Genomic DNA, 12,115 nt, shown 5'->3' with positions numbered 1-12,115 from the left:
AACGGTGTCATAAACGGAGCATATTTGGTCTGGAGTTATACAATAAGCATAGAACCCAGTGATGACGTTATTGCACATTTATTTTCAGAGTAGAACTGCAATTCAGTAACAGAGGATAAAGCCAGCTTTTTAAAGTATACTCTAGGTGGTAGCCTTATCTCCAAAAACCTTAAACGACCAGGATAAGTAGTTAAAATTGGTAATGCATTTTCATTTGATTATACAGGAGGTATTTGTAGCCCACATCAGCACACTTTAACCCACTTTTTTAGGAAGCCATTTTTTAATTTGTTTTAATAAATGTTGGTCAAGTAAATAGAACAAACTCAAGCTCATGTAACTATGTTAGGTTTCAGAGTAGCAGCCGTGTTAGTCTGTATTCGCAAAAAGAAAAGGAGTACTTGTGGCACCTTAGAGGCTAACCAATTTATTTGAGCATAAGCTTTCGTGAGCTAAAGCTCACTTCTGTAGCTCACGAAAGCTTATGCTCAAATAAATTGGTTAGCCTCTATGGTGCCACAAGTACTCCTTTTCTTTTTGTAACTATGTTGTGTTCTGTTCTGAAAATGTGTAGGATTGAAGCAGCAACAGCAGTAGATTAAAACAAGGCAGAACCTAATTGCAGTTGGTAAGGTGACTGCATTTCTGTTAAAAACCATCCGAGAGAGAGCAGTGCATTTATAGCAGCTCTTAGTTGATCCACTAGTGTCCCTTGTGACCTTGGTTGGGTGTTTTATAGGGTGACTAATGGCTCCCCATGTTCTCTTTTTCTGGTGACTTGCCTATTGCCTGCCTCTGGGTTTGTGATTCCCCTTATGCTGACTTCTGCAATATTCCTTCAGTCTCTTATCTCAAGGCTTTGATGCATATGTTCTGAAGGTGGCCACCGTGACTTTGGGTGGCAGCAGATGGTAAACCTTCAGGCTGCCACCGGCTATACTGGTGTTAAGTTGGAAACTTAGCGTTTGATGAAGAATCAGTAGTGCATATGAAAGAGCTTTTACTGCAGAAATATCTTTTAATTAAAAAAATTAGCATACTGAAACACTTGCTAATTTCTATGCATGTAAAGAATCCTAAAATTACCTGTTTTCTTAAAGCTAAACTATGGTTATTGACAAGTTAGATTTTATTATTTCTCAAATTTTTTGTATATAATATATTTAAATAGTTGTGTGTGTTTGTTTGTAAACTGAGCTGTTGGACACACTTATAAATCAATTATCTGAAGGTCTTTGAAGTGCAATTATTTTTAAGAGTAGTTTCACCTAACATCAGAATTAACTTCCAGTTTTAAAAATCTTGCTTACAAACCCACAAAGAACTGGTACGTTATTACCTTAAGTATTACTGATTCCCCCTTTGTTGTAGTAGCTGGATGGCAATAATTCCTTGTTTATATGCATTTTGGGACACTGCATGGCTGCCTGGGAGAGCTAAGATACTGTACAAAACACACTTGAGTGTGCTGATGAAAGTATTTATTTGGCCTATTGGCAATGCTCTTTTTCTGTCGACTTTCTGTGTCTTTTTGAATTGGCTCTTGTAGCACTGCCTACCTATGTTTTTTTTTTTTTCTTGGTGGTAACATGCTATATTGGAGGATTTTAAAGCCTAAAACAATAGCACATTAGTATGACAAATAGGGTTTGCATAGTCTCGTTTTGTATCACAATCCCACTTGCCATGAATGGCGAATGTCTGGCGTAGCACTTGGTTGCCTCCCTTTTGAGGATGGATGTGGATGACGGTTAATTGTTATAAGGTATTAGACGTCACAATTCACGCTACAGTCATCCTTACACAACAGCTTCCATCAGCATCCGAAGTCCAGGAACAGATTTGCTTCCTAACAGAACATAAGAGAAGTGCCTGTACACAGTCTGCTGTTGCTGATACTCCTGATGCCATCGCTTTGCATAGAGCATTGAGACAAGGAACATGCTACGGAACTTCATGTTCTCAAGTCGCGCTTGTTCATGGGGGAGCTCACTGACCCTGGTTGTTCTGTGTTCTGAAGGGAAATCCTACCAAACATCCCTAAGGAACATACACCTGCACTCTCCTCTGCAGTGGGAGAGGGATGTGGAGGAATGCCAGTATACATAACTCCCACTGTGACAATACCAGTAAACAATGTTTGGCCCCAAAGTCTGAGGAGCAAAGCCTCTGATGTTGAGAGCAAGTCAGTGCTTAATCCACTGGATATATGTTTCATCTTTGCAAAAGTACGTTACAGCACTAGTCCTGCAAGGTAGCCCCAGAGGAGGTTGTTTTTTTTCTGCTGTGTAAATATAATGCTTTGTAGAGTAGATGTACTGGAGTCCAAATAAAGTGGTTGTGCCTCTTTCTTTCTCTGGCTCATCCCCTTTTGGATTTGCATGCTATTTGCATGTTATGGTAATGCCAATAATAGTGTGGTAATTACCCATTTTTGTAACTTGTGCAGATAGGCCAATTATGGACTACGTTTTGATAAATTGCATGAGCATACCTGTTTCAGTACAATGTTAGGGCCCTACTCTGCAGTTATTTCAAAGTAATTATATATAACCTAGATCTACCCAGTCAACTTTGGCTAAATGGATGACACTAGGAGTTTCTCTAAACTTCCATCATGACAAAATAATCACTTACGCCAAGATATAGAGGTGCTTAATAAATGGTAATTCTTTATCAAACAAAATGGAGCCATGGATTATTTTCAAATCTGTGGAAACTGATTTCAGCTTTGAGTTAAACAGAGAAAACAAGACCAAACAGGAGTGAGTATAATGCTTGCTTGGGGAGAAAAAGCGAAGGAATGGTGGCTGGTTGGAGAGACTGGTGAATCAGTCTAACTAGTGAACCTCAGCAACGCGGAACTATTATCTGTTAAAACCTGTTCTGTTACGGATGAAAAAGAGTAGCTGCTAGTCTTTGTGATGTTGTAATATAACAGCTGAAGATAGCCCGTAAGGGGCAGGTTGTCTGCTTTATTTCAGCTAGTGGCAGTCATTCTATATGTTACTACAGGGCGAAGAGTCAGAAGTCTGCTCTGTTACACCACATGTTAATACAGTTCTGATAAGCAAGTGTGAAACATGAAAGGGAGGAATACATTAATTGTATTTGTGCAATAAGGTATGCCATCAAAGGTAATTATTTCATGACAGTTTTAGTTATAGCACTTGTTTTATCATGAAATAAAATATGGCTTTAGGAGCCTTTTATTGGAAAGACAATTGTATCAAATTAGTACCAAATTAGATTTTTGCCTTTACAAAGGTGAGCAAACCCATGAGCAGTTTTTAAATTGGTGTGTTGTATTCTACAAATGAACAAATCCTGTCTGAGGGTTAAAGAAGCGATTATTTTGTCCTTTATGCTGACAGCTTCATTACTGATTGGCCTACTGTTGGTATTAAAAAAAAAAAAAGTTTGGCTCCTTATGATCTTTGTGCATGCAGCTATAATATTAATACAGAGCCATAGAACTGTTCATTAAGAAGTGACTTTAAATGAGGTTGATGCATGAGATACAGATGTTAAATGCAGACATTCCTTTTCGTATACAGCCGTACGGCTAATAATTTCCAAGTGGCTAAAGCTCTTGTTAGCAAGGGTGCTGGTGTGTTAAGAATGGCCCTATAAATAACTTTAAGAGCCGAAGTTGAAGGTGCTTTTTTTTTTTAAAGACTATTGTTAACTAAACATTATTGCCAAACAGATGGAAAGCATTCACCAGCCTGATGTTTTTAGGTCTAATTATATTATCACCAGTCCTGTATGGCTCAGTTGAAGAGGTGTATCCAGAGGCCAATTTATAATCATTTAGCCAACACCTGTTTGGGAGAAATTGACAGTCAAAGGGCACATTTAAAAAAAAATCACATATGTTCTTGTATTTATTGCCTCAATGTGAATAGGACCTACCTACAAATAAACTTGGTAAAAGAAGACAAAGTGACTGTAAACAAAATATCACTTCCTAACAATTTTTATCTGTCTTAATTTGGCATATCTTGTAAATTTTATTTTAAGACTGGTGGCTAAGCAAGAATAGTAAAACCAATGTTACTGCTATGATTTATTCCACTGGCTTCTTTTGTTACTGAGAGCCCTACAGAGCAGGCTTACAACATCATCATGAAAATTCACCTGCTTAGGCACATTATCTACTCACCAGCCTTCCCATTATGATGAAAATGACATTCAACACATCCCTCAAAAAAATTAATCCATTGAGTGGGCAAATAGAATTTTTAGAGGCTGCTATAAAATATTTTATATCTTAGATTGCATAAACTCTTGTTTTATAGGTTTCAGAGTAACAGCCGTGTTAGTCTGTATTCGCAAAAAGAAAAGGAGGACGTGTGGCACCTTAGAGACTAACCAATTTATTTGAGCATAAGCTCACTTCATCGGATGCATTCAGTGGAAGCTTCATCTTAAAACAATCAAGTATTTTTGTACACTGTACAATGAATGAGTATTACAGGAGGCGCTGGTAGTGACCTCTGTACTTAGGCTTCCATTAGAAAAGGTTATTGCAACCTTTCCTTAAGAAGATCTAACACATCCGCTGTTTGCAGCAGGCCTTTGAAATTAGGCAGGGAGAAAATCCTTGGGCTGGGGAAGTGCCTTGTCTTCATCCCATGAAATTCTGTTCAGGTTTAGCAGAGTTATAATTGATTAAAAAATCACAATTTCCCTTCTCTTGCTTGTATTATTCTGGAATATGTTGGCAGTCTGCCCAGATAATTGAGTATGAACATTCTAAAGAGCTAGGCCCACACTGCTGTTACTTCACTGGGAATACCTATGAGCTGCTGTTTGGGCACCATTATTCTTGGACCCAGCATGTGGCTCCAGCATTCCATTCCACCCCCTTCTGGGTACTATGTGGGACAGGATCTTCCCCCAGCTCCCAGAGAGGAGAGAGAGCTGAGTGGGTTTCCCAGAACCCCCAAACCAGCACACAATCCCAGCAGATCATCCCTCTTTCGGTGGTGCCAGCTGGGGCAGGAGTCCTCCTCTTTCCAGAAGTGGGGAGGGCAGGGGGGAGGGGCGGGAAGAAAGCTGGGCTGGCCTGCTCCTGCTACCCACTGGCCCCAGAACTTGGTGCCACTGGCCCATCACCCCTCTGGAATGTCTTCTGCTATTGCCAGCTAATATGGTTAGTCCTATAGCTCAAGTTGTAGCAGTCTGTACTGCAATGCTGCAGGTTGTATGGATAACTGTAAATCTGGCATTTCCTGTGGTTTTTTGTTTGTTTTCTTAAATGCTTCACTTTGCAGTTTAAATAATGTTGTAATGTATTTTTTCTTTTTTTTAAATGTAATTGTATTTACATTGGAAGCATAACAGTGTGGAAAAATTTAAAGAGTGAATATTCTTGGTATGAAAATCAAATATGACTCAGACTGCACACGCTCTACTTCAGGGGTGGGCAAACTTTTTGGCCTGCGGGCCACATCTGGGAATAGAAATTGTATGGTGGGCCATGAATGCTCACAAAATTGGGGTTGGGTTATGGGAGGGGGTGAGGGCTATGGTTGGGGGTGCGGGCTCTGGGGTGGGGCCAGAAATGAGGAGTCATGGGTGCAGGAGGGGGCTCTGGGCTGGGGCAGGGTGATGGGGTATGCGTGTGGGAGTATGAGGGCTCCGGCTGGGAGTGTGGGCTCTGGGGTGGGGCTGGGGATGAGGAGTTTGGGGTGTAGGAGGGTGCTCCAGGTTGGGACTAAGGAGTTCAGAGTGTGGCAGGGGGATCATGGCTGGGGAAGGGGGTTGGGGCATGGCGGGTGAGGGCTCTGGCTGGGGGTGCATGCTCTGGGGTGGGGCAGGGGTTGAGGGGTTTGGGGTGCAGGAGGGTGTTCTAGGCTTGGATGGAGCAGTTTGGAGGACAGGAAGGGGACCAGGGTTGGGGCGTGGGGGGAGGCTCAGGGTGCAGGCTCCCGGAAGCAGCAGCATGTCCCTTCTCCAGCTCCTAGGCAGAGGCGCGACCAGGTGGTTCTGCACGCTTCCGTGTCCACAGGCACCGCCCCTGCAGCTCCCATTGGCCGAGGTCCTGGCAGTGATTGGGGCAGGGGCAGCATGCAGAGCGGAGCCCCCTGGCTGCCCCTATGTGTAGGAGCCTGAGGAGGGCCATGCTGCTGCTTCCGGGAGCCGCATGGAGCGGCCCTCAACCCTGCTCCCCGGTTGGAGCACCAGAGAGGGGCAAGCCCCAGACCTCGCTTCCCAGTGGTAGCTTGTGGGCCAGATTAAAATGGCTGGCAGGCTGGATCTGGCCCGCGGGCCGTAGTTTGCCCACCCCTGCTCTACATGTTTGATCTTGGAGTATTGGTCTTGTACATGTACCATTTTAGGTTATTGTACTGAAGTGGAACTCTTCAGATATGCCTGGGCATCTATAGTCTTGGAATTCCAGGGTAACATGCTCAAGAGTCTGGGGGTTTGCAAAGAGATTTGGAGAACTTCAGTTCCCTAAAACTGGAATTTCTGAGGGTTGTCTTTCAAACAAGTGTCAATACTGAACTAACTAATTAGATTTCTTCTCCTACAAAGTAACAAAACGTTCTTTAGCACCCATGGTGGTGTCACTAAGTTATAGATGAAGTTGTCTATGATGTGTCTGCAGCAGAGCCAGTATACTGTAATGAAGACTGTCTTTTGCAGCTATATCTTTCCACTTTCTACAAAGAATCCATTCTCTTTTCCTAAATAAATATTATTTTTCCATCTTACTGTAATATTGCAGTCCTAACAGCTGGATTTCCCTGCAACAATTTGTGTTGCCAGTTATAAATGCACCAAAACTGTAAGGTTGTGGAGGAATTCAACAGCAGTGATAGTAGAGTTGATTAAGGCATTAAAAATTTTAGGTGTTGCCGTAATCAGTATGAGCTAGAACAAGCCATGTTGTCGTCATAATGCACAATTTGGTTTGTTTCTTCCGACACAAACAGTCTTCAGTTGGACTTCCTGGGAGGGACCATCAGCCTCACTCTAAAAAACAAAACACCCTCTGCTCTCTCCCAAGAAAACAGGGAGCCTCTGGGGAAGGAACAACGTTTGGGTATAAGAAACCTGGTGGTGTGAAAAGAAGTCTTATTGGGAGAAGGGAGTGTTGGACTAAACTGAGGTAACACAGCTTTTTATGCAGTTATCCTAACTTGAGTTCTGCTGAATTATACCCTCACTCATAAAACACCAATTGGTGTTTTGGGGTGTTTTTTGTTTCGGTCAAGTTTTAAAATTTTTAGGCAGCTGATTGGTAATCAGATGAAGTTTCTGCAGTATTCGGGAGACATCGTTCATGTCCTCAAGCATAAAAAAAAAATCAGTAAAGTTCTTACTAATATGTTATCAGAATTTTTTGTATTTTAGCGTGCCTTGTTTTTTAATAACATGCAGCTGTTGGTCTATAGAAATGTTCAATAGTTGATTTTTGAGTTGCCTACTGTTAAGTAGCTATATACTAATGAGAACCTTAAAATAATTTTTTCTTTAAATTATGTGTTTGTTTAGGTTTTACTTGTAATGGATACTAGAACACAGCAGACGTTTATACTGAAAGTAAGTAAAATCTTTATTCTACTTTCCTAAACAACTTGGCCTGCTAATTTACTCCACACAAAGAAAATATTTCCTATTTTTATGGTTGCCATCTCTGTGAATTTTATTGGCACATTAACATTTCTATCTTCTAAATGTATTTGAAATATATTTTCACTTTCTTCCATCTCCTTTTCTTTCCTTTTTCTCTTCAGTTCTTGTACACATAGCATTACCACTGATCATGATATTGAGGCCAGTATCTTAGCAGGCTTCAGTAAAGGATCATAGTTCTGTTAGAGCATAGGAGACATAAACCCTCATGCTTCAGTGCATACGTTAGGAAGAAATTTCTCCTATACACAAGCTACTCCATAACTGTTCGTTACAGGGCTTGTTCCCCTGAGGCATCTGATATTGGCCACTGTGAGAGACAGAATATTTGATGAGGTGGACCACTGCTCTGATCCAGTATGGCAGTTCCTATGTTCTTAAAACTATAGGCTACTGTGCTGTGAAAGGTCCGTTTAATGCCAGTAAACTACTGAATTAACAATAAGGACCTCCCTGCATGGGAATTAAATCCTTCAGGTTTGCCTCCTGTGATTCATGTAGATCAGGTCAAAATTCTTTTGAGAACCCAGTGAATCCATCACGTTGGGAATGGGTTTAGTTTGAGGGCTTGATGCAGGCCTTATTCACACAAGGAATTACATTGCTTTGAATTAGGCTCCTGACATGAGTAATGGCTGCAGAACTGAGGCCCAAAAACTATGCTGTAGGTAACTGCTGAAACTTTATTTACACCTCAGCTTCAGGTACACTGTGTACACATGCTGTAAACTGTTCTAATTCTATTTATCTTGCGTTAGAAATCCTAACACCTACAGTGCACAAAAAATCATTCCATTTATAATTCACAAATGGCTATTTGTAAACATTATATAGTGCAGATATTAGACCCTAGGTAAGGATGCTCATTGTATCTACAGGCAGAATAGATGAACTTTGTACTTTTCCATTTTACTCCTTACATCCTCTTTATCAATATAATAGTAGGTCATACTTACCTCTCTCCCCCTCCTTTCCAATAACTTCATCTGTGTGCCACCTTCCAAAATCATTACCTCTTCAGGAACTGAATCTTTTCCTATTTTTTTTAAGTATGGTGGAAATATAAAGATAACACATGAATCCAGGGTATTCTTTTGTCTCTAGAACATAGACTGATTTAAACAATGTCTTTTGCTTAAAAAAATGAATTTTTTAAAAAAGGTCATAGGGAAATAACTGTGTGTCATCCTGATGACTTAGTTTGAGAGAGATTCTAATAAAAACATTGACCCATGTAATTGATTTTAATGGCAGCTTTGTGCCATCTTCTGTTCTCTGGAAATGCGCCAGATGCCATCAGCAGAGCCTCGGGGGACTGAGGGGCATAGAGCAGCAGATGAGTGGTTTCTCTGAAGCCCAGAGTAACTCGGATAGATTAGTTTGGTTGATAAACACAGAGCACAGCAGGCTCCAAAGGCAACTGAGGGTACAACTGACCTTTTTGTTCTCTGTCAGGGTCTAAGGAAAAGTAGTGAGTACAGCAGGAACAGAAAGACCATCATTCCCCGCTGTGTGCCCAACATGGTGTGTCTGCACAAGTACATCATCTCTGAGGAGTCTGTATTTCTTGTGCTGCAGCATGCAGAAGGTTTGTCTGTGGTTCAAAAAAAATCAAGCTTTCAATCTATGATAAATTTAAATATCAAATTACTTTCTTGTGTATTTTTCTAAACAAAATATTTCAGTCTTAGAATAACAAAAGTATATAAATAATGGATTTTTTCCCTTATTCCTATTCTGAATCTCATTCCTGTATTGAATTTCCCCAAAAGCTTTAGTAATATTGTACATTTCTAACCATTTATTTTCTACAGGACAGAAACTGGTTTGGTTGAAACTGCAATCTATAGTATGTACAAGTCAGCTCTAGGAGATAAAATCTTTTTGCCACTTTTTTGTAATCTTTGGCAAGTAAATCTTTTTAATGTTATGTAGCTAAAATGGGAAGTATTCCCATAAGAATTTAATAATTGCCTTCTAAAAAACAAGAACATTTGCCTATTACTTAACATTACATAGTTATTCTGATCTGGGTTTTTAAGAAAATAGCCAGTGGTGTCAAATAGGAGTTCAAAGCAGAAGCACAGAGTTGTGCCTTCAAACTATTTATAAAATTCCTGTTATATGTACAGGGAACAGGTGGCAAAAAATAATTACATTTTGATTTTTTTCCCCCTCTGGATTTAAATATTCCCTAATTTTAATTACTCCTTTTTGTGTAGAATGAGTTCAGAATATAAATTTCAGTTCTGCTAATATATCTCTTCCTTTTTAAGGGATGCTGCTAATTCAACCAGAATGGGAAAATGCAAGGCACAGAACTAGTTTATAGAGAAGATAAGTTTAGAGGAAATATTATTCCTTTTGTTTTAATTATTTGGGATTTGCCTAGGCACATGTCACTTTTGTCACATAAGGGATCACAGACCAACAAAAGTTGACTCTTTAACATGAAGAGGTCTCTGTTTCTGTAGTATGTTTTATTTTTTTATTTTAAACTTGACTGTACAATGCTGCATGAAGAAAGACCTTACGTTACTAGGCTACAATGTAACTGTATGTGAATTCTCTACCTCCCAAGAGACCATCCTGGGAATTTGAAAGCTATCAATTGACCTCTGACCTGAATGTGTATTGGTAGTTTTTGACTGAATCTTTGGAGAAACTTAGAAAATTTGTTGGGAATTCATTGATGCCAATGGACTTCTGCTCCCTGGAGTCTGCAGGGGCAAGGGATGAGGAGAAAAAATATTGGTGGGATGGGGGTGGGGAGAGAAATCAGTTGATTATTATAACTTCAGGTCCCTAGGATTTTTAATTCTCTTGAGGAAAAACTTCCTTTGGTAGCACAGGATGAAGATGGGATGAGAAGAGGAAAAGGTATTTCAGGGAAAATTATTAGGGTGGGCAATAATGAAACATCCCAAAAAGAACTTTAAAGTACACAGGAAACTGCCACAGTCCAGTGCAACCTTCTGGAAATGGTTACTACTTCTCAGTAAGGAATATCTTCCTTTAGCTCTGGTGAATGAAGAGGGGAAGGGAAGCAGAGATGTTTCATACCCCAGAACTCTTTTGTATGTAAGAGCAAAGAGGTGAGCTGAATGGATTGGACAGGACACTTGTTGTAAGAGGAAAACTTTACATCTTGGCAGGTCAGGAGAGAATAACAAATCCAGTGAAAAGTTACTATCCTGGCCTGCTCATTCTTGCCGAAACCAACCATAACAAGCGTTGAGTTCCCAAGGTAAAATTAATTTGTTTCAACTGCTGCTAAATCCCTACTTTGTATAAATTGTATAGGGCAAAGTGTTTTCTCTCAAATCCCTTTTGTATATGAGGAATAATAGAGCAACATATTGTCTAGAAGTGGGTACATGATAAGCTCAGTCACTGTTCAGTTAATGATTCCTTATAAAAACTACTAATTTTGAGAGATAAGTTAAGCTTATTTCAGTGAGCCAAACATAAAGGAAAAACAATTGCATTTTAAAAGTAATATGCCCTCCTTAATAGAAGACCTATTTGTGTACGTGGAAAAAACATGCAAAAGAATGTATTGTAAATAAGCACTTATTCGTTCTTATCTCAATCTCAACTATACACAGTAGCACAAACACTGTCACAGCCTGAAATCATCCTGAACACCTCCTTCAGTGTGTCCTGTTTATCCTTGAGTGATGTACTCGAGTGATACTGGAGAGGAATTGTGCTACCTCAGATTCTAATTCACCTTCCTTTGAGGCATAGCAAGGTGGTCAAAGTTCTTGGATGGCTATGCTTCCATCATCCAAACTCCAGATGACCCAGACTTACTATTGTGGTTGTTGATTTATTTATTTTCTGATTAGTGCCTAGATGCCTCAACTGAGGTCTGAAGTTCTTTTGTACTAGATGCTGTCCATACACATTATAAGAAAAAGTCCTTGACCCTGAAAGCTTATAGTATAAATAGACAAGGCAAAGGGTGATAGAAAGGAAGTGGTGTTCCCATTTAAAGAGGGGGAACTGAGGTACAGAGTGATATGGTGACTTGCCCAAGACTATGCACAGGAAATGTCATAGATCCAGGATTTGAACACAGATCTTCAGAGTCCGTGTCCAGTTTCTTATTTAGAAACCATCCTTCTTCCCTGACCTTTGTCAGTCAATAAAGTAAAAAAATAAAAAATATTGCCATTGTGTTTCTAGTATCCATGGTGATTCTCTGACATCGGCCCTTGAGTTCCCCAGCTCATCTGGATTCCCACACCAAAGATCGTTTCCCAGCTCTGTCTTAGTAAAGCATAGCTGGAAGACCGTGAGCACAAGAATAGTTGGAATCCTGTCAGTCCTGATACCCAATCTGAGCGGCTTTTTTGAATTTTGCCAAGAAAAATAATTGGAAGGTGATTGACACTCAGGATGGGGATTTTGATACGGGCTGATGCAGTGGATAGTGGCTGACTCAGTAAGACCTTTTAAA

The 12,115-nt window shown here is 40.1% G+C and overlaps 1 protein-coding gene across 3 annotated transcripts in view; it reads left to right on the top strand.

Moving 5' to 3' along the window:
• The window catches only part of RPS6KC1 (ribosomal protein S6 kinase C1), a 114,368-nt gene that overhangs the window by 65,214 nt on the left and 37,039 nt on the right, over positions 1–12,115 (top strand). For all 3 annotated transcript variants that reach the window (XM_077813758.1, XM_077813759.1, XM_077813760.1), the window contains 2 exons: positions 7,510–7,557; positions 9,106–9,238. In XM_077813758.1, coding sequence (XP_077669884.1) covers positions 7,510–7,557; positions 9,106–9,238 — 181 coding nt within the window. The remainder of the gene's footprint in view (positions 1–7,509; positions 7,558–9,105; positions 9,239–12,115) is intronic.

This window comes from Eretmochelys imbricata, chromosome 3 (genome assembly GCF_965152235.1).
Source record: "Eretmochelys imbricata isolate rEreImb1 chromosome 3, rEreImb1.hap1, whole genome shotgun sequence".
NCBI lineage: Eukaryota > Metazoa > Chordata > Testudines > Cheloniidae > Eretmochelys > Eretmochelys imbricata.
Note: the sequence above shows the minus strand (reverse complement) of the source record. Positions and strands in the feature narration are given on the sequence as shown.